This window comes from Rhipicephalus microplus, unplaced genomic scaffold (assembly GCF_043290135.1).
Source record: "Rhipicephalus microplus isolate Deutch F79 unplaced genomic scaffold, USDA_Rmic scaffold_15, whole genome shotgun sequence".
NCBI classification, from domain to species: domain Eukaryota; kingdom Metazoa; phylum Arthropoda; class Arachnida; order Ixodida; family Ixodidae; genus Rhipicephalus; species Rhipicephalus microplus.
This window is the reverse complement of record NW_027464588.1, coordinates 21,532,420-21,554,291: the sequence shown is the minus strand read 5'-3', so window position 1 is coordinate 21,554,291 and position 21,872 is coordinate 21,532,420. Positions and strand designations below refer to the sequence as shown.

The following is a 21,872-nucleotide window of genomic DNA, read 5'->3' as shown; positions in this document are numbered from 1 at the left end:
TGTGCTACAAAAGAATGAAAGGCTACTTTTTTCTTTTGTGCCACCTACGTAATACTAGAAGAAAGCCTAATTGAGTGCACTTAATTCGTGTTAATTGCACCAAAAAAGCCAGACCTGTACAGAACGTGCCGCAGGTTCACAGAAAAAGTTGAAGTCTTAAAACAATGCACACACACAGACTAAAAAGAAAAACTCAACGAAGGCAAAGCTCTATTAACTCTCACAAATTTTTGCATTGCTGTAGACAGCTGTCAAGACGGTAGTAATGCAAGTCAACATCGAATACATAAATTGGGACACTCTCAATTCGTGCAACTTTTGCTTGCAAAACGGCACTATAAGAAACCACCCAGATGGAGCCTTTCAAAATGTCTCATGATAATAGTCTCACAATCATGCTCGATGTCATACCACCCAACATCACTGACGAAGAAAACCTTGACATCACCATGTACCTTAAGCGCGCCTGAGAAGCCAGACAACTTGCCCATCTGGACATCAAGAACCAGCAAACGACTGACTGCCGTCGTTGACACCTTTAATGACTTCACGAGAAATAGCTCAAAGAGTGTTTGGGTCTGGATGCAGATGTGGGCTCGTGACACTTCTACAGCGATAGTTCCACACAAAGCACTAGAGCGCCTCGGCACTTGTCTACGCGGCTGTGCATGTCAGATGGCAGTGCAGGCTCTCAGTGAGACCACGCAGGACCTGAAGTTGTCCACAAGGAATGCCCTAAAAGGGGCGTGCTCTTTGAAAACCGAAAAATTGCAACACAAAACGCGCCCGGAGAACAGTGGTGCTTGCTCCGCGCGGCCTTGCAAGCACCACTGTTCTCTGGGCGTGCTTTGTGCGTCCCGTTTGCCATCATTTCGCTCAGTTCTCACACGTGCTCTTTAATCTTTTACCGCCTTTATGAAATGATCTTTCCCCTTGTTCACGGGACGCTGATTGTTGTTCCGTCGCTAAGAGTGGGCAAGGCAAAGTTGGAGACTCTGCACGCGTTCTGTTCAAGAAAGCGTCCGATGACGCTTGTTCGCATGGTGAGGCTTGTTCACGCGCCAACGCTGGGCGACAGTCGCATAGATGCTGAGCAGCTTCTCCTTCGTCTTTTCAAGACGATGACTGCATTGATGCTTATCGCGACGTCGAGGTTGCTACACCATCAGCGCAACTCTCCGTCGTCACAAGTGAGGCCGGTGTTGGGGTTTTGTGCTCAAGTGCGCCTGACGAGTTGCGCTCGCTAACTGCAACGATTACGGCCTCGAACAGTGCAACGGCGTCGTCGACTGTGCATTTGCCAACAGGTTCTTGGACGTGCGAGGAGTTAGCTGCGGAAGATAGCGAACGTGTTGCTTTGCGACCGAACCTCAGCGCTATGCCGGCAACCAATGGGCAGCGGAGAAAGACCCTTTTCTTGTGAAAAAGGCTCAGGAACGGCTGCAACACAAGCAGGAAAAGCGGAAAAGGAAAAGAGTCCTGAAAACATTTCTAGCTACTTTGTAGGGTAATTTTAGACCAAAATGCGAGTTCGAAACTTTCAAAGCCCGTTTTCTCAAAATGACTTGTTTTGGCCAGTGAGGCTGTTTTGTCTGGCGATATCTCTTCAACCATTCATCTCATTTCTATCAGATTTGTTTTATTGTGTACCCTGATAAATGGCCCAAACAGTGACAGAACTGCTTTTTAAATTTGTTGCATCTGCAATTTGTGATGATTAAAATTTCATTGATAAAATCTCAATGGCAAACACCAAATTTGTTGCTCTGCTAAAAATTTTCTGCAAGGAATTTGAAAAAAAGGTCTCTGTCGTAGTGTAAAGCATCCATCCAAAAATCATCAGTGAATTTCACGGCGCTAGCCCATTGATTACATTCACAAGCGCCTGACTCAAAAACCTATGTGCACTACCCTAATAAATAGCTGTGATTTGGGAACCAGTAAACCTAAATGCATGAAATTTTGTGGACTACCCTGAAATTTCATTGGGAGATCTCAACAAACAAAAAAGTTGCCCTTCTGTGGTAGCCTCCCTCCCCTCTTGAGCAGTGTTGTAGGCATCAGAGTATTGGAGGACACATTTTGCGTTATTAGGAGCTTGCTCCTTTTGCTCACAGCTTGATGTACGGCGGCTGCCGGCGTGTACACTAGGGTTGCCAGTGTGTGCACTTCTGCGGTCACCACTTAAGGTTGCCTCTCTGGCGATTCCAAAATGCTCACTAGATGGCAATGCCACCCAAGGCTTCGGTTTTCAATTACCTGCCCACTCTTCTCCACAAAGTGGCTTTGTAAGAAAGAAAAGCGAAGAGAAAAGTGTGGCGTCATAACTGTCTCTCGCTCAGGAGGTTACCTCAACAACACCACACGGGGGATGAGTAGTGGAGGAGAAAAAGGAATGTTAAAGGGAGGAAAAAAGGAGGGTGTCAGTGGTGTTTGGTCTGGTCGCATGCAAACTCGAGCCGCCTCCGAACTGGAAGGAAAGAAAAAACACTTGCCTGCTCTCAACCCCATTGATCGCCAGATAGCTCCACATCTGCTATTTACGAGCGTTAGGAATACGACTCTTGCCAGCGGCCAGTATAGCATAAAGGAACAGGTGGTTAACGTGCCCGACAATGCTGCCTTCAGCGTACCCATCATGCGCTGGCTCGTTAACAAGCCTTCCTACAGAAATGGTCTCGCCAAGAAACGCCCCGTGCACCACCGAGTAAGCTCCTGTAAGGTCACTCACTTTGTGGATATGGTGGCGATTTTTTTTATTGCCCACTTCTTGTAGGAGTTTAATGTCCCAAAACAAGCCACTGCATGATTATGAGAGAAGCCCTAGTAAAGGGCTCCAGAAATTTCGACCACCTGAGGTTCTCAATGTGCACCTAAATCTAAGCACACTGGCTGGAAGCATTTTCGCTTCCATCGAAAATATGGCGGCCGCGGCCGGGATTCAATCCTGTGACCTGCAGGTTAACAGCAAAGTGCCTTAACCACTAGACCACCAAGAAAGGTTCACTTCTATTTTCAGTTTCAAACATCAAGACTATGTTTTCCCGAGAGAGTAAAGCCACATGCCCTTCATTTTTATGCACCGGCCTGTTACACACGTAGGTACTGGCCTGCTCAGGTTGTGAAAGTCTCTGTTTCCACTCCTCTGCAAAAACGCAGAAAGTTTCACACTAATGAGCAAGAAATGACGGATTTTCAGATTTCAAGTGACTGGCGTCTATCCCTGCTGTTTTCATTGCACTTCGAGCTTTGGTTTCTCTCATTGGGCACAATTTTGGCCAACAAAGTGTTCCATCTTTCTCGGCTGCATTTCTTTTTGTTCATCCCAACCATGTGGCATCGTAATTGATACTTTCAGTTTGTAAAAATCCCTTTTGTTGTGTCATGAGACCCCTGGTGTCATGCAAGCACACTGTCCATGACACTGGGTGGAGATAGGCCTCGCTATGCCCTTTTCCCACTACCAACCCAGTGTGGGCATGCCAGTCATGATGCTCATGCCTCGCTCGCGAATCGCCCTTCTTTCCACTCCATAAAACAGCCTGCAGTAAACACAGAAAAACAGTCTCGCCGAAGCTCGGTTTATGTGTTCGCCCTCTGCACGTTCTCCCGTTGCTCTGCCTTTTTGCCAGCCTGCCACGGGATTGCCTGCCATGCTTCTGCCCTTGTCTAACACCTTTATTTTCTACACTGTCGTACAGTATTTGAAAGAATACCATACTCCCTTTTAACATGCACTTCACAGTAGCATATATTGAGAGAGGTGTGCAGCTTACCTTTAATGTTTGTTGACGAGCACTTGCTTGTCTTCTTATCAACCCTACCATCAGCCACCTGAGGAAAGAAAAATTGTAGGCACAGATGTGAAGAAGCGCATAGTGGTGTAGACCATAGGTCGGCGAACTCACTCAAGTCGAGTCCCTTGGACTTAGTCGCACACAGATAGAGCTACGAATCAGGGTGCAATATTTTGGCGAGCCTGGGTCCGAGCGAGTGCAAAACACAAAATGTATTTCTCGAGTGAGTGAGAGAGTTCCACTTTTGTTTTACCGACCTATGGTGTAGGCACCCCAAACTTTCCTTTTACAGTCAAGCCACCGTTCCGAGCAACGTATATAGAAACAAAAAGTGAAACACTTGCTGTTGAAAGAATTTCGTAGTGCTTATAGACTGCACAGGCAGCTCAAGTGCCTATACATAATGTCTCTAACTTTCGGTCATGTCACCTCCAATATTGAGCATGTGTGTGAAGACAACACACATTTAGTAGCCAGTCATTTTGCCCAGCTTTGGCAATCATTTCATGTTACCTGCAAGATAGGGGGAGCGCCAGCTGCCTCTGTTATCGGCCATGTGGAGAGGTCAGTTCTAGCTTAGCTGCTCGCTTTCGATTGCATCCTTTGCAATGGCGCGAAAATCCCAGATGCTCACCTTACCTGCCTTTCTCCCCCTCCCCCTATCTTGTACCGAATTTATACCATTGTAGATATACCCATTTTATCTCAATCTGAAATCCATTGTGGGCAGTTGACTTCAATCGAAACCAAAATCTGTTTAGTTTCTATGGTAGACTTACAACCGAAACCTAAATTAACAAGAAATCGGCCACGCTGTGGCATGGTTACAACATTAAGTTTATCTTCCGGCCGTGCCTGTGACATATATTACATTTCCTTGCATGCAAGCAGTACTTTAAGCAATGATTTGCAGAAGCTTTTCTACAGATAATCCCTGCCTATTGCATTGAAGCTAGCTTGTCTGTTTGGTCTGAGGTGCTGCCACGAAGCCACCATTCTAAACCGAAATCCCAGTTTTTCTTCAGCGACATGGTATATAAATGTCTTTATTAAATGCGCTCACGATTTTCTTTTGTGGGTGTGATATGCAAAGCAATTATAAAAGGTCGAACTACATTAGAGTCGACAATGAGATTGAGTAAGTACGATGATGACTTCACGCAGCGTGCTCTTTATTGCCTGGCCAACAACGTTGAGTGCTCTCAAATGTGGTCCAATAAACTTCATTCTATTGTACCTAGAACTGGTTGCTGTGCAAAATAAACAGTTCTTCAAAACACTGGTACGTAAGCCGCAAACACGGAAGCATAATGCAAACAGCGCTGCACTCTCCCTACGATACTGTACCGCGAAATGTTTTCAAAACCTTAGAGCAACAGCACAAGGAGCAGAAACCCACCTGTGGTCGTTGCCGGCTTGGTGACAAGAGAAGTGCTGTGTCAGGTTTTTCCAAGACCTGTGCCAAGAACTGAAAGTGCACACGAAAAAGAATGCAGGGCCGAGTTACTAAACACATGTTATGCTATGTGACAACACATGCCACATGCGAAAGTGTAGCAAGCCGAAGAGTGACATTCAGCGATGCCAACAGAACAAGGCTGAAATTCAGGCTAAGGCAGACTAATGGCTTTTTGGCACCGAAAGAGCTTACATAGCTGCACATGTGGATAGTGGTGCTATTTACATAGATGCTGTATTACTTTTGCACATGACCCTTGCTTTCATATATAACCTGCACATGTAACTACTGAACACTGAAAAATAAGAGCTTAAAGAGTCCTCACACACTGCTGTAAAGCTACCTTTCTTGCGTTAACATAAAGCAGTGCGGTAAAATAAGCTTGCGCACTGAAAATATGGCTAATCCTTTTTAATGTTCCTTATTGAATCGTATGATATATTGAACTATACTCTGTTACACCACTTTGGTTGAGCACTACCAAAGCTACGGGGTGTAAGAAAGCCACACACTTGCTTAGCGAAACGTAGCCCCTCATGGAAGTGCCTTCAAATTGGCAGGGTTGTCTAAAACTGACATTTGTTAGGTGTGTGCAATATGTTTCTTCATCGCATTTATTTGCTGAACATCTCCTTTTTTGTGTCAGCTACCGGCAGTAACTATGGTTACAATTCAACATGGCAGCGCCCATGCAGAGCGACCACCCGCTTTGATTCAAACTTGCACCTGCTAAACGCCCACCGCACTGACAGCAACAAATAAATGGTCAAATGAGCCATCGATTTGTTTGATCTTACTCTGCTGATGAAGCATCAGGTACATTTTGTCGTTATTAGCTAGATATGCTGCTTGTGTAGCCATATCTGATAAGCCTAATGCGCCGATGCCAGGGCTGTGCCGCCAGGCGAAAAACACTGCATCGCCAAATATCAGACATGCGACCTCGCACAGCCTTCCACGCGTGTCAGATGCTCTTTCGGTGAAACAAAAAAAGATGGACAAGAAACATTGCAGCGAGAGACTAGAAGGAACGCGTCGAAAGAGAAGCAGTCATACCAGAGCCACAAACAGCGTCAGAGAGCCACAAAGTGAAGATATCTGTCAGCACAAGCGTCTACCGATCTTCCGTAGAGCCACAAATTAAGACGCCAAACTTCCTGAAGTTGAAGAGTAATGGCCAGTTTGACAGTATTACTTATTTTTTAAAGTTCATAAACCACCCACGTTACATGCAATGAGCGTGGAAGGACAATTCAATGAGCAGACTCAGCGCGGATGAATACATGTAGAGGGGCTGATAGCCTTTCTTATTGCCTGGGGGCCCTGCAGCCTTCACAGTGCTGAAGGGAACTTCTCAAAGATATTGCAACTATACTCTGTTTCAGATCTCAATATATGCAGGTTCGACTCTATACAAGTAAAACCTAAGCCGTATTCTGCCTTGCATTCTTTATTTTTCAGCCATGTTTTTACCAACTAGCATAACAAGAAGTACTTGGGGTATGTTTACATAATAGCGTGCCCTGGTCTTATAGGTATGGCACTATGAATCACATGCCTAGAGCATTTTCACGGTTTGCAAAGATAAGCACTGTCAACTAAACTGAAATAAGAACATGTGAACAATCCCAACAAAGCCTAGCACACAAGCTATGTGCTAAACAGAGCTACAAAGAGACGAGCCCAAGTAAAGTCCCTGCTACTTCAAGTTCTGGAATTTTTCGAGCAAAACATGCAAACCAGTTTCAAAGCTTGCAGTGGAAGGACTTTAATTGAAACAGACACATAAACAATCTACATTACAGTCTGAAATAACTTGGGTAGGTCGGAGAGTCCCCAAACAGATGATAGAAGCAACTGGAGATCGCCTCCACGATTAAAGTAGAATGTAGATTTAGTCCCACTCGTGAGCTAGATAGCACAGCAATTGACATGTCGGTGTAGGGTGCAAGTCTATGTTCATCTGCCTTCAAGAAAAAAAAAAATCTAAAGCTGCATCAGTGCTTCTATGTTATACTGTATTTTCATGTATGCTACATTTCTGGTACTACATTCAGTGACAAGTTCCATCTCGGCCGTGGCATCCCCTTGTCGAAACGGGGATGCCACGGTAGAGATTGAACTTGTGACCGAATCTAGCAGCAGAAATACAGTAGACCTACTAAGCGTGGCCTCTGCTAGAGCCGCGCTTTTCATTGTAGAACTGCGATTCTAACAACATGTCAAGCTTTACTGCAAGTGTAGCAAACCTCATCCGGCACGGGAAAGGTTTGAGACAGCTGCAAGCCCGGACAGCCAGCTAGCGAAACTGTTGCAAAGCCTAAGCTGGCTTGACCAGCATTTTAAAATAATCGGGAAATGTAAAACTTTAAATAAGCATGCAATGTGGCAAAAGATTCACAAAAGGAAGAAAGAATTGCATCAGCCTATTTGTAGCACAAACCTGTGAAATCTGAATGATTACTTCAGAAGTTGCAACCTTTAAGCTTTTTCAGCTAAGAGTAGACTGCTTCACAGATGTTCGGGTGCACGGAGGCGGTGCTGAATCTGCTCGACTTTCAAAAACCCGATCTCTATACGACATCAAGATGAGCTCGCATATAACTTCTGTTCAAGAGCACTTCGAACATTCTTTTTTTTTTCAGTCAGTACCAATTACGCATTGTTGAAACACTGCCTGTCAATTTGCTGCAACTTCCAGTTCTGAAAAAAAGATGTTGCTCCTAACACGATAAACTGATTAATGTTTCGAAACCTATATGTTGCACTAGAAAGATTAAATACTTGAAGTTCACGTTGACAAATGGTATGCAGAAGTTAAAAGCAACTCTAAACATTTCATTTTAAAGAGACACTAAAGAGAAGCGACAGGTTGGTTTAAATTGACAAACTGCACTCAAAGAACTCTAATGCCATATGTTTCCCTAACATAAGTTTATTATTAGCGGAGAAAATCAAGGTTGTATTATTTTTGAACTTGGCAGGTGATGGCAGAAATTTTATAGTGTATTTTTTGTAATTTCAAGACATGGGCTAGATAATTTTTTTGAAACTTCATATGCTAGATCTATAGCACTCACAGATGACAATGTACTTCATTTTTACCAATTAGAAGCTACGTAGGACCCAGTAGAAAGAAGCCTTCGAGATCTACAACACCCCGGTCTGGTGCATGAATTTCATTGCGGCGTCTCTACCAATATTTTCTTTTCGCGAGTTGTCTCACTTATCAAGCGTCGTGTCGCAGCAAGAGTGGCGTTTGAGATTGTGAAATTTGTACTTCTTTGATATGCGAAAAATCGCTTTTCTCTATAGTGTCAATTTATTTACATTCCCAAAAAGGGGGCCTCCTCTAAGAAAAGGCTATAGGTCTGGGACACCTTGGTTTGAAAAAGTGCGCATTCGTTTTTGCAGGTGAGTGCTACAGATCGAGTGCATAGCAATTTATTTTCGTTTCATTAAGGTGCATTTATGAGCCACTCACCAGGCGAAGCCTCTGTTTACCGGACCCCTTTTTATGAGAAGTAGGCGAAGCTGTTGGCAGGGGCCGTGTGGGGGTCCCGAAAAATCTCCTGGGCTGGCCCACAGCATGGCCTTCGCTTAATTGGATACTGGTGGTCTTGGAGGCAGGGCTGACTGTACCGCTCGCATGTGGCTGGAGCAACAGGCAGGTCAATGAGGCGCATGCACTACTTTTAACCTGATCAGAGCTGAAAAGGCATTTAACATCTGAAGCAAGCCATAGGACAGTGCCATTTTAACTTGGGTAAAAGATGCTGCCTGTGTGTGGTATACATTACCTATATTGCATGTGAACAAAACCACTCAAATCTCATTAAAACGAAATTGCATCTTACACAAAAAATAAGTTTGGTATATCCGAAAGTTCGTTATAAAAGTTCATTCCTGACAGTACGTCTATGGCAAGACAATTTTTATTTACTTCGTTATAAGAGATATTTTGTTATATTTGGGTGTACAGTAAACCCTCGTTAACTCAAACTCGCAATCTCGAAATCTCTGTCAAGTCGAAACTTTTTTCGCCACGCCCCCTCTTTTGCCCCCTCTTATCTTGAAAGGTTTTTGCAGGGGACAGCGTATACCTCCAAATCTTGACCCGGAGGAAAGAAGGCAAAGTCCACTCCCAACAGGAAACAAGGACGTTGTGCAAATGCTTAGCTTTTACTATACGTGCTAAACGTGGTCGTGAAGGGTGAATTTGAAATGCCCGCTGTCGCAGCCGTTTGCTATCCGCCTTCTCAAGCAACTATTGGAATGATCAAGTGTGCGCACCTGTGCACGCCTTCTCCACGGTGTGCAGCGTGCAGTCAGCACCGTCAGTACGTAAGCTAGCCCTTGCATGTTCGAGGTAGTTGTCCGTGTTCCCAGCGATCTGCGCAAGACGAATCTTCAGTGCGTGGTCTGTGCAACGAATGCTTCTAAATATCAACCAAGATCTGCCCCCCAAAGCAGTACAAATCGCTAACGTTGGAGAGAAAAGTCGCCTTAATCAAGGAAGTAGAAAGAGTATGTCGAAGCAAGTCGTGCATCGCCAAAATTCGGCACCCCCTTGTCAATCTCCTCGACAGTGTTTAAGAACAAGCAAACGGTTTTGGAAGGCTTTGAGCAAAGCTTCTAACGAGGCGGGCATCCCCGTTACCAGTATGCTGTCGGATGCAGATATCGTTGAGATGGCCTTGAACAATGCAGATGACCACAAAGAAGAAGAAGAGCCCCGACAAGTGCCTACGACGACAGAAACGCGTAACATGCTACACTTGCACCGCAACGAGGCCGAATGCAGTGGTGGCGACCAACAACTGTAAAACTCCTTTCTCGGACTGAGCAAGAACGTGAAACAGACGAGAATTACATAGTTTTTTGGTCCTCGGTGATAAATTCTTTTTCCCTGCGAATTCTTATGCCTTTATTACAGTAGCTCTCTCGTGCTGTGGTGCTTTTCCCAACAACACTGGCTTTTCTTTTGCAGTGACCTGGGCAAACATTTTCAACGTTTTGCGTAAGTAGAAATACCGCTTATCTCGAAATTTTCCCTGGATTTGACAGCTTCGAGTTAACAAGGAATTACTGGTGTCATGCACATACATTTCACTGTATGTGCACTTAACTGCCTTTAACTGTATGTACATTTAACTGCATTTTTGACTAATGTACAGTTCCTAATATTTTCACAGGTGCATCTGTATTTTCCTGCCCGAGTCAAATTCCTTCACAAAAGCGATACATGCGCATTATGGTGTTGTAGTGACGATTACGCTCGATTGTTAACCCTAAGGTTGCGGGACCCAATACCAGCGGCATTGACCGCACTTTCAATTAATGCAAAAAATGTGCGAGGCTCATGTACTTGGCTTTAGGAGCACATTAAAAAACCTGGTCAAAATTTTCAAAGCCCCCACTACGTTCATATTTGAAAATTTTGTTGAAGCGCACTAAAACGGACAGACAGAAGATGCTGACAAGTACAGTCTTCTGTCCATCCGTACTTTAGTGTGCTTCAACAAAATTTTCAGATATGAACGTAATCCAACTGCCCCAACTTGCCATCTTGCCCCCACTACACTGTTCTTCATAATCATAACGTCGTTTCGGGACATTAGACTGCATCTATTCCTATATTATTAAAGCATACATTTCTAAACGCTTATGGGGACAGGCCACACCAAAATATTCTGGAACCTTTCATTGCTTATGCTGTTCCAATGTATGCAAGCAACAAGAGTTCAGCAATTATGTATACGTTATCGAACATTCCAACGATAACGCTGCAATAGTTGACCATGTATGCATAGAAGAAATGTTCCATCGATAATAAGATTACAGACAAAAACTGACAACTATGCTTGACTATCGTTTCATTGCACAGGCTGTCTCATTTTCTGGACACAGGTTTTAAAATAGGCAGTTCCATCTTCACTAGTTTGAGTATTGCCTTTATCACCGACGCAAGCACTAACAACTTCAATTTTAAAGTTAAAACTGCAATTTGGACCAATAATTTTTGCGAACGTGCAAATTTTAAACTGGGTTTGACTCAGCTACGTAGTTACGGTAAGCCCTCGTAATGGGCAGGTCAACGGGGCAGGTGGTGAATTTCATTAAGCGACTAAAAGCACTAAAGAAAGCAGTCTCCACATGCACTCGGACAATCTGGTTGTTCCAATGCGCAACCTGTAAGCCACCATGCTTAACAGTGGCAGCAAAAAAATGCCAATATTCCAACGGACGCACGCGTCTGACTCAACAGGCCAGGTCCGACTGCATGACGGTCCCAAGAAACTGTTACAATAATGAAACGCACAGTTTTTTTTTCTCTAATATCACGACACATAAACCGGTACACTCGTTTAGCACAATGAAATGAGGGTTAACAGATAAATTTCTCATTTCCTCGTGCCGTACTACAAACGGAGTCTAGAAAAACTGGTCTGAAGTGCCGAGATGAGGGGTGTTGCTACAAGTTGGATAAAGTACATAATTTTAATAAGAATCATATGCACACCTCCTTATTTTAAGTGTTAGCTGCCACTAAGATTCTCGTTGCCTTGTTTAACAAAGGATTATTGGGGTGGCAGCAATTAAGACCTGGAGACAAGGCATCTAATTTTTTTTGCACTCATTAGCGCATGAGTCGTGCATTCATTCGTAACCTACAATTTGCCGAAGAGTACCAACGAAGAAGGTGTTACAACAAAAATAACTAGGCTTGGGAGAATAGTGAATTTTAGGTTCGAAGCGAATAGGGATTTTGGTCGAATAATTTCCAATCAAATAGACTATTATTTATCATGACCTAACTGTCCTGCAGAATTTTTTTTTTTTTATATAAATAAGGCTTCTATGTAAAAGTGCTTTCTTTTCTTTCCCCTTCAAATGAAGTCTAGACAACTTAGAGAAGTAGCAGGATTTGGCATTCAGTAGGATGCAAGTGATAACCTGTAAAATACGTAACATTATTCATTACAGTTAGAATGTATAAGTCAACAAAGCAGGCTTTTAAGCTTATAAAAAATAATCAATCAATTTGAGGATCATATGTTCATTTAAAGGGTTTTTCAACAACTTTGCAAGTAGCCATGGAATGGATTCACTAAAGAAGCTTATTGCCTCACGAATTAACTGCTGCAAAAACTTTTAGAGCCTCTCCAGTATGAGCAGAATTTAGCGATTCCCCACATGCTACAACTTCATTCTCCCTTCTTGTCTCTTGAAGCAGAGTGCTTGAAGCAGAGCCGCGAGAGATGGCATAGAGAAAGAAAATATGTCGGGTGTGCATCACGATTTTGTGAATTCTTTTTTCTTTTTCTTTGAATACGCGGCTACCCACGGCGGCCCCAATAACAACCATGCTCAAATCAGCCAATAGCTGGTACAATGGCTGTGACGAGTGATTTTTGACATAGTGGCGTCATTTGCTGAAAGAAGAGAGCAATTTTTATCTGATTGAGAATTTATTGTGAATTCCAGGTCACGTGCTGCGCTATAATATTAAGCTCGCATGTTCTCGGTTGCCTCGACTACCGATTAGCAGCTGGCCATGCTTAACCAGTGTTGCAGGGCCCCTGTAAATTTAAAGTAAGACTTCGCGTCAGAGTGAAATTCCCCTAGCAAGGTGTTTTCACGGCTTAACACCACTACACTGCAGTGAAACTACCCTTACAGGCGGTTACATGGGGACAAATATAGATCTATTTGTTCATATTGTCGGGACGTGAAAAATAACAGGATACAGAACAACGGTGCGACCAGAAAAAACGAGGTCTGTATTAACAGAACAAAAAAGCAGCCGCTTCGACGTCGTTTTCCTCGGAGCAACCGTGGGTGCTGTCCACGCTCATCACTTCGTAGTCAGTCTTCTTGCCCGACCTTAGCCGTGACATTAGCCTCCCATTCCCAATGCTTTATGATCAAAGTGCTTTGTACTCGTTGGAAACGCACGAGTTCATTTAGAGAAATAAGTTTTAATCCGAACAATGTGCACAACTTCTGGAGCACACCTTCGACGCCTTAAGGAGTGCGCAGTTTCAGAAACAACCTCATAATTATTGTCACCGAGACGTCGTAGAACTTCATAGGGCCCGAAGTACCGTCTTAACATTTTTTTCCGATAGGTCACGGTGCCGAATAAAAGTCCATATCCGAACTTTCTCTCTTGGCTTGTACGAGACTAGACGGTGACGAAGGTTGTACCATCGTGAATCGCAGTCCTGCTGGCGACTAATACGTAGGCGTGCAAGTTGTCGGGCTTCTTCGGCAAGTTGGGTGATATAATCGGCATCCGTCTGAACCTTTTCGCACTCGTGCAGCAGCATAGCATCCAGCATAGTGGCGACTTCACGACATGAAGAAGGCGGAATGGCGTTCTTGTTTCTTGACGAGCCGTGTTATAGGCGAACGTGACATACGGCCAGATCTCGTCCCAGTTTTTATGCTCCAGACCGAAGTACATGCAGGGCATATCCGCAAGTGTCTTGTTGAGACGCTCCATCAGACCATTCGCTTGCGAATGATACGCCGTTGTTCGCCGGTGGGATGTGCCACTAAGTCTTCAAACCGTCCGTAATGGTTCGGCTGCAAATGCAGTTCCCCTGTCAGTTATTACCACTGAAGGAGCGCCATGCCTCAGCACCACATCCTCCACGAAAATTCTGGCTGCTTCACTTGCCATGCCCCTTTCCAGAGGCTTGGTTTCGGCGTAACGAATGAGGTAGTCGATGGCTACTATAATCCATCTGCGACCTGCCAATGAGGCGGGAAATGGGCCCAAAAGATTTATTCCGACTTGAGCGAATGGAGTAACAGGCACGTCAATAGGATGGAGGAGGCCTGCTGGTTTGACGGGTGGGACTTTTCTGCGCTGGCAATCAAAGCACGTCCGAACATAGTGTCGAACGATCACCGTCAGTCTTGGCCAATAGTATTTCTGCCTCACTCTGCACAGCGTACGCGTGTAACCCAAGTGGCCGGATGTTGGTTCATCGTGGCATGCCTGTAATACTTCACTCCGTAGAGATGTTGGCACGATGAGTAAGTAGCCGTTTTCGTGTGACGTGAAGTTCATTTTATACAGGACGTCGTTGCGCAAGCAAAACGACGAAAGCCCTCTCGCAAACAGTCTAGGTACAGCTGAAGCGCGACCTTCCAAAAAACGAAATACGGGTCCTAGTTCCCGGTCGTTTCGTTGCAGCTGTGCGATAGTAGCAGTGTTTACAACCCGACAAAGACTGTATCGTCATCATCTGGCGTTGCAGGTTCGTATGGCGCACGAGAAAAGTAATCGGCGTCTGAATGTTGCTTCCCCGATCTGTAGACCACCGTCATGTCGAATTCTTGAAGCTTCAGGCTCCAGCGCACCAACCGTCCTAAAGGGTCTTTAAAATTTGTCAGCCAGCAGAGAGAGTGATGGCCGGTGACGGCATTAAAAGGACGGCCATACAGATATGGGCGGAATTTCATAACGGCCCACACTACCGCAAGTCACTCTTTTCCGTGGTTGAATAATTTTCTTCCGCACGTGAAAGAGTTCTGCTCGCGTAAGGAATTACTCGTTCAGCGCCATCCTGCCACTGCACGAGTACAGCTCCCAAGCCGACATTGCTAGCGTCGGTGTGCACTGTTGTCGAGGCGTCATCATCAAAGTGTGCAAGGACTGGTGGCTTCTGAAGGTGTTGCCAACGCTCGTCGAAGGATTTTCGCTGTTCTTCATTCCATAAGAATGCGACGTCTTCTCTCGTAAGGCGGGTCAACGGCGAGGCGAATACTTCAATACATTCGATATTTAAATTCGAATCGAAGTGAATTCAAATACTCTACTATACGTTCAAATATTCGAAGCATTTGAATATTCGCACAAGCCTAAAAATAACCTGTCATTTACACCAAGGAGAACTGCTTTGCATGGAAATGAGAGATTTATGTGCATTGTTCCCATAATATAGTAGCACACAGTCAGAGAATTAAAGCCCACTGAACAAAGAAAGGTTAATGATAAATACAAAACTCAAGATACAGATTTTATTAGAATGCAGCAGAGTGGACAATAAAAAGATGCTACAAACAAAATGAATATACTGCAGTTCTAAGCAGAGAAAATTTAATGCACCACAAATATTAGAGTATTGAACATCATAAAGGAAAACTCCCGCTAGTTCATTCAAACGTATTGTGTGGGATAAAAAAAAACTCAAACGATCATCATATTGGACACCCATTTGGTTTGTAGGATCACAGACATCACCAATAACTAACTTGCCATTAAAAGAACCCCTCAATAACCTGGATCTTGGGCATTACTCTTTAGCTTAGCAGCTTATGCACATTCACATACTCCCCCAGTAGAAACTTCTCTCAACCAATCTATACGAGAATTCTGAAATGCCACTAATTCTACTGCCTGAAAGTTTTTTACGCACTTATTGGAACTTAAAACAAACTAAAGAGTTTCCCTTAGGAAAAACTTTGACTTCATGAATAGAGAAACGAACTAAGCCCTCATGTCCACACTGCCAACTAGCAGATGCAGACATGAGAAACCTCATAAAGCAAAGCCAACTGATAGTACCTGAACAGAAGCTGTAAGTGCAAACTGTGTTTACTTACATGACCTAGCCTGTCTTTTTCAGAGTCTTCCAGGCCATGAGGTGAGCCATTCGGCAGTGGCCATGCTGAAGCGACGTACAAATTAACTGGCTCGTTTGCCAGGCGACCACGATGTGCGGGGCTGTGCTGGTAGTCGGCAGTCTTTGAAGCAGAGCTGGAGGCAGCAGCACCTTGGGGAGCCTGCAGCGATTCAGAGGGCATGGCATGTCCATAATGTTAAGGAACGTGCGCTCAGAAGGCGGTGAATCAGTTCAGAACCGAGGGTGTCTGGTCCAACCCGGAGTGGCTAGACACTCGTTATAGCAGTCCTTAATGACAATGAACATAAATCAGCTAGAAGTGCATAGAGTATTATACTATACGATTATGAGGGGTGTCGTAGTGGAAGGCTCCGCAAATTTCGACCACCTGTGTTTCATTAAACTGCACCTAAATCTAAGTACACAAGCCTCAAACAATTTCGCCTCCATCAGAAATGCAGCGGCCGCGGCCAAGCTACCATCCCGCCACTTTTCGAGTCAGCAGTCAAGCTTGAACCTACAAAAGCCCACAGAAATTTCTTAAATGTGTTTGCGATTTCACGATTTACAGCCAATGTTAAGGACACATATGTTCCTTTTCTAGTAGCAACAACTGTGGCGTAAAATGAGAAGGAAAGCCAAGGCCAATGAGGAGAATATGCAAAGAGAGACTGATCATGCTATCTCTCTTGTTCCACTTGAAAATAGGAAGCTCTAGCGTCCTTGAAGCCTTTTTTCCACACTGTACAGAGTATTTACGATGGCCAGTTATGAATTTAGCACCAATAGCGACTTAAACAAATTTAATGTATTAAGCTTCTTAGACCGCAGTGAAAGTCTGCGCAAGTCACAAGGTTGTCTCGGTGGCTCGTCAATGAGGGTTGATTTATCGACAAATAACAAACCAGCCGCAGGAACATTACCTCAGAATACAGGGTGGAAAATAAAAGATGTGCAACTATGTTTAGCGGACCTAATTGAATGAATTTCGGTATTGCAGGGCTCTCAACTTGCAAAGCTGCTAGTAAACTACATTAATACATCACATACATTTGGCGTCGTGAGAGGCAAGCCTAATGGATCAACATGCTAACATCGGTGCTACGTGAAATCCTCAGGCTGAACATTTGTTAAACTTGACTTCAAGAATCTTGTCCCCAATCACAGCCGAGTACAAAGGCTTTTTTCCACTAGATTTTTTCCGTGGGTATTTAAACCATCTCAAGCAGGACTTTTCAATTAAACCAAGGCTCAGGTGGCAGAGTACAGAAGTTGCCCTGTTGAAAGTTCATCAAAACATTTCAACCAGAAAGAATAAGATTGTGACCTACCAGTCGCAGCATGAAGCTACGATGACCACCATCAGAAAAATAAAAGTTTGAAGTGTAAAAAAGTGGCAAAGCTACCGCTAAGTCATACAAGGCCTGAAACAGTGAATCTGGCTGATTTTTAAGTTTGATCTGCTTCCTTGAAGGTAGTTGCAAGGCTATGTGTTGCCGGCTGCTTCTTTACGAAGAGAGGCTTGAGCGAGTTAAACCACAGTGAGTCACAGACACAAAACGGATGCCCTAGCTCCAGGGACAGAAACTCTCACTGAAATACAGTGTTTGCATCTCCCATAAATCTATGGGCATGTCGTTGTTCGCTCAGGGCTTCAACCACTTCGGGGGGGGGGGGGGGAGATGTTTCCACACAGTGGCTGCTGCCTTTCCAGTTCCCTAGTTATTCTCTCGTACGCACCGCTGAAGCACTCTGCACAGATGCTTCAGCAAAGTTGAAACGTGCATCCACGGTATTTATCTTTGGATGAGTCACAATGGTTAACGAGGACGATAGCTTTTTGTGCCGTCCAAAGCTTTTATGACAGGCTTAAGCAGCTTTGGTGTTTTCAAAATTCATTTTAGCCTAGAATGAGCCTCTTTCGGCCTTGTGAGCTTTCGCAGAACTGATTTACCGTGGAGGCAGTAATGTTGCGCATCTCAAGATGCATTTAAGAATGTTAATACTTAAGAAGAAAGTACACAGACAGAATACACAGAACAATAAGCAACACAGCAACATATAAGCAAGGATAGACCAGCTACAGAAAATCAGTCCATTTAGGGACATATCTTGGTAAGACTTCGAAAGCTCTGCCAGTTCTATTTTGTCTGTTGTACTTGACACCTTCATGATTTGACGCTTTCTAATTGGGTTCTTCGTTTCCTGGGAAAGCTTGCCAGTGTCCTGTCTAACTACCCTGCCTCCAACTTCCACTGCACACTCCGTAATGATACTCGTCAGATTATCATTCATTGTATCTACGCTAAGGTTGGTTTCCTCACTAAGAGCCGAGTACCTGTTCTGCAGCGACACTCTGAATTCCTGTACTTTCCCTCTCAGTGCTAGCTGATTGATTGGCTTCGAAGTTGATTAATAGACGTAAGGTATGCGATGTAAGAAGGTATAACATGGAGAAAATTGAACACGCTCTGAAAAACGGAGGAAGTGTCAAAGCATTGAAGAGGAAACTTGGGATAGGCAAAAGTCGGATGTATGCACTAAGGGACAAAGAAGGCAAAATAACTACCAATATGGATAGGATAGCTAAAATAGCGGAGGAGTTTTACAGAGATCTGTACAGTAGCCGAGACAACCACGACCTTAATACTATAAGAACTAGCAGTAACCCATATTACACCCCACCAGTAATGATAGAAGAAGTCAGAAAAGCTTTGGGGAGCATGCAAAGGGGCAAAGCTGCTGGTGAGGATCAGGTAACATCAGATCTGCTGAAAGATGGAGGAGAGATTGTGTTAGAAAAACTAGCCACCCTGTTTACGAGGTGTCTCCTGACGGGAAGAGTACCAGAGTCTTGGAAGAACGCTAACATCATCTTAATACATAAGAAAGGAGATGACAAGGACTTGAAGAATTACAGGCCGATCAGCTTGCTCTCTGTAGTATACAAGCTATTTACAAAGGTAATTGCTAACAGAGTAAAGAAAACATTAGAGTTCAATCAACCAAAGGAACAAGCAGGATTTCGAACAGGCTACTCAACAATTGACCACATTCATACTATCAATCAGGTCATAGAGAAATGCTCAGAGTATAACCAACCACTATACATAGCCTTCATAGATTACGAGAAGGCGTTTGATTCAGTAGAAATATCATCCGTCATGCAACCACTGCGGAATCAGGGCGTAGATGAAGTATATATAAACATTCTGGAAGAAATCTACAGGAGATCAACTGCTACCATAGTGCTTCATAAAGAAAGCAACAGAATACAAATCAAGAAGGGTGTAAGGCAGGGGGACACAATTTCCCCAATGCTGTTTACCGCATGCTTACAGGAGGTTTTCAGAAGCCTAGAATGGGAACAGTTAGGGATAAGAGTCAATGGAGAATACCTTAGTAACCTGCGCTTCGCCGATGACATTGCATTGCTGAGTAACTCGGGGGACGAATTGCAACTCATGATTACGGAGTTAGACAAGGAGAGCAGAAAGATGGGTCTTAAAATCAATCTGCAGAAAACGAAAGTAATGTACAACAACCTCGGCAAGGAGCAGCACTTTGAGATAGGTACTAGTGCACTTGAAGTTGTAAAAGACTGTCTACTTAGGGCAGGTAATAACCGCAGAGCCGAACCACGAGATTGAAGTAACTAGAAGAATAAGAATGGGGTGGAGCACATTCGGCAAGCACTCTCAAATTATGACAGGTAGATTGCCACTATCCCTCAAGAGGAAGGTATATAACAGCTGTATCTTGCCGGTACTTAGCTACGGAGCAGAAACCTGGAGACTTACAAAGAGGGTTCAGCTTAAATTGAGGACGACGCAGCGAGCAATGGAAAGAAAAATGGTAGGTGTAACCTTAAGAGACAAGAAGAGAGCAGAGTGGATTAGGGAACAAACGGGGATTAAGGATATCATAGCTGAAATCAAGAAGAAGAAATGGACATGGGCAGGGCATGTAGCGCGTAGACAGGATAACCGCTGGTCATTAAGGGTAACTGACTGGATTCCCAGAGAAGGGAAGCGGGTTAGGGGGAGACAGAAGGTTAGGTGGGCAGATGAGATTAAGAAGTTTGCGGGTATAAATTGGCAGCAGCAAGCACAGGACTGGGTTAACTGGCGGAACATGGGAGAGGCCTTTGTCCTGCAGTGGACGTAGTCAGGCTGATGATGATGATGATGATCTTGGCAAGACAAGTTGGGCCAGTTGGCTGGGAATCATATGAACTTGGTGTACAGAGCAACATCAGAAACACAGACACAAGGAAGGAGCAAAAGAGAAAAAAGAAAAAGAAAAGACAGGACGGCACTGGTATGAGCTCGTTAGTGCAAAATGCTGCGTTTTCTTTCGCGATTGATTGATATGTCGGGTTTAACTTCCGAAAACCACCATGTGATTATGAGACGGCATAGTAGAGGGCTCTGGAGTCTTTCTCTTTTGCCTGCTTGCTTCCTTGCGTCTGTGTTTCCAGTGTTGCGCTGTAAACCAAGTTCACGTTGAATGGGAATATATCTATTTCATGTTTACGTAATGGTCATTACAAATTCTTCGTATGATGCCATATTTCCTAAAGCAAATTTTGTTCCACTCTCACATTCGGTGCTCTAATGTGCTGCATGCTTTGCATACTAATGTCAAATGAGTAGCACAGTTGAAATCGTATACTGACTCAATTTCTCACGTTGTGTTAGAAAAACGAAAACAAAACAAACCCCTATTATGCAAACATTTCGCCATGAGGTTCAACCGGCGATGCTTACCACAACCCTGCAAGAAAAGTTGGAATTTTCAAGCAGCTCACCTGGTGTGTCCTCGGCATCACTGGCAGATCAAGTCGCGACCACGGTCAGCTGCAAGCCCGAAATGGTCCGAGTACAGCCGGACCACTGCGCCAACAAACGCCAAGAAAAGAAGCACCAGTGAGCACAGGCAAGGTTACTAAGTACAGCGGCTGAGTGAGCTACGAGATTGTTGAGGTCACTTCTTCGAGCTCGACAGGGACTCAGTGTCGCAGAGCACTTCGTGGAGCACTCTCTCCGCAGTACGAAGTGATCTAGCCCAACTAGTCCCTCTCTCCGCTCTGGAGAGCCGAGTACGTACAGCAAAGACGGGCTTTGCTGTACGTACTCGGCTTTGGCCGGCAAAGATAATTTTGTGGGGCATCATACTCCGAGCAATGTCTAATGAGAGCGGTTTCGCACGCAGAAAAACGCTTGCCAATTGGTGAAAAAGCACCGCAGGTCACGGGACCGAATGCCGGCTGCGGCGGCTGCATTTCCGATGGAGGCGGAAATGCTCTAGGCCCGTGTGCTCAGATTTGGGCGCACGTTAAAGAAGCCCAGGTGGTCAAAATTTCCGCAGCCATCAACTACGGTGTCTCTTATAATCATGTGGTGGTTTTGGGACGTCAAACCCCACATATCAATCAATCTATCAATCAATTGGTGAAAAAACAATGAACTAAGAGAAAACAGAAAGCTGACAAACCTTGCACCGTAGCCGCTGCAAAGTGGTCGCTCACTGCTCGCCACAGAACACCTATACACTACCACTTGAGCTCGCTTTTTCGTTTCATTGGCCCAAGGAGCGACGCAACAACATAATCGAATGCTGAAGCACCAAAACGAGAATGAGGAGTTTGTGGGCTGCCTAGTCACTTTTGAGGCACCACGGCTCTCGGCGGAAGCTAGCGGCTGATTTAAATTTCGTTCGAACAGCGATACTTCCGGCGACCACACTTCCGTTTTTGCAGCGCGCACGCGCGCTGTGGCCATAGAGAAATAAAGGTTGCTGTGGCCCACGAGTAGAGGTGTGCGCCGAGGCCGCCGAGGTGATTTCGACCGGCGGCGGCGTCAGGGTCGTTCAGAGTCGGCGGCGGCGGCGGCGTTGTCGGCGCACGCCGGTTAATTCATCGGCGGCGGCGCGCGGCCAATTTTCATCGGCGGCGGCGGCGCCGGCGGCACGGAA

General features: G+C 44.7%; 1 protein-coding gene across 2 annotated transcripts in view; it reads right to left on the bottom strand.

Annotated features, from left to right (window-relative positions):
- LOC142784704 (uncharacterized) overlaps positions 1-21,671 on the bottom strand; it is a 60,868-nt gene extending 39,197 nt beyond the window's left edge. The window contains exons 1-6 of one of the 2 annotated variants that reach the window (XM_075883204.1): positions 21,393-21,671; positions 20,707-20,791; positions 15,877-16,056; positions 8,741-8,911; positions 5,197-5,265; positions 3,777-3,834 (exon numbers count right to left, since the gene is read on the bottom strand). In XM_075883204.1, the coding sequence (XP_075739319.1) occupies positions 3,777-3,834; positions 5,197-5,265; positions 8,741-8,911; positions 15,877-16,056; positions 20,707-20,724 (496 nt within the window). In that variant the 5' untranslated portion in view covers positions 20,725-20,791; positions 21,393-21,671. Of the gene's footprint in view, positions 1-3,776; positions 3,835-5,196; positions 5,266-8,740; positions 8,912-9,549; positions 9,650-15,876; positions 16,057-20,706; positions 20,792-21,392 lie in introns of both variants that reach the window. The other variant, XM_075883205.1, reaches the window with a different exon arrangement.
- Positions 21,672-21,872: the final 201 nt, after the last annotated feature.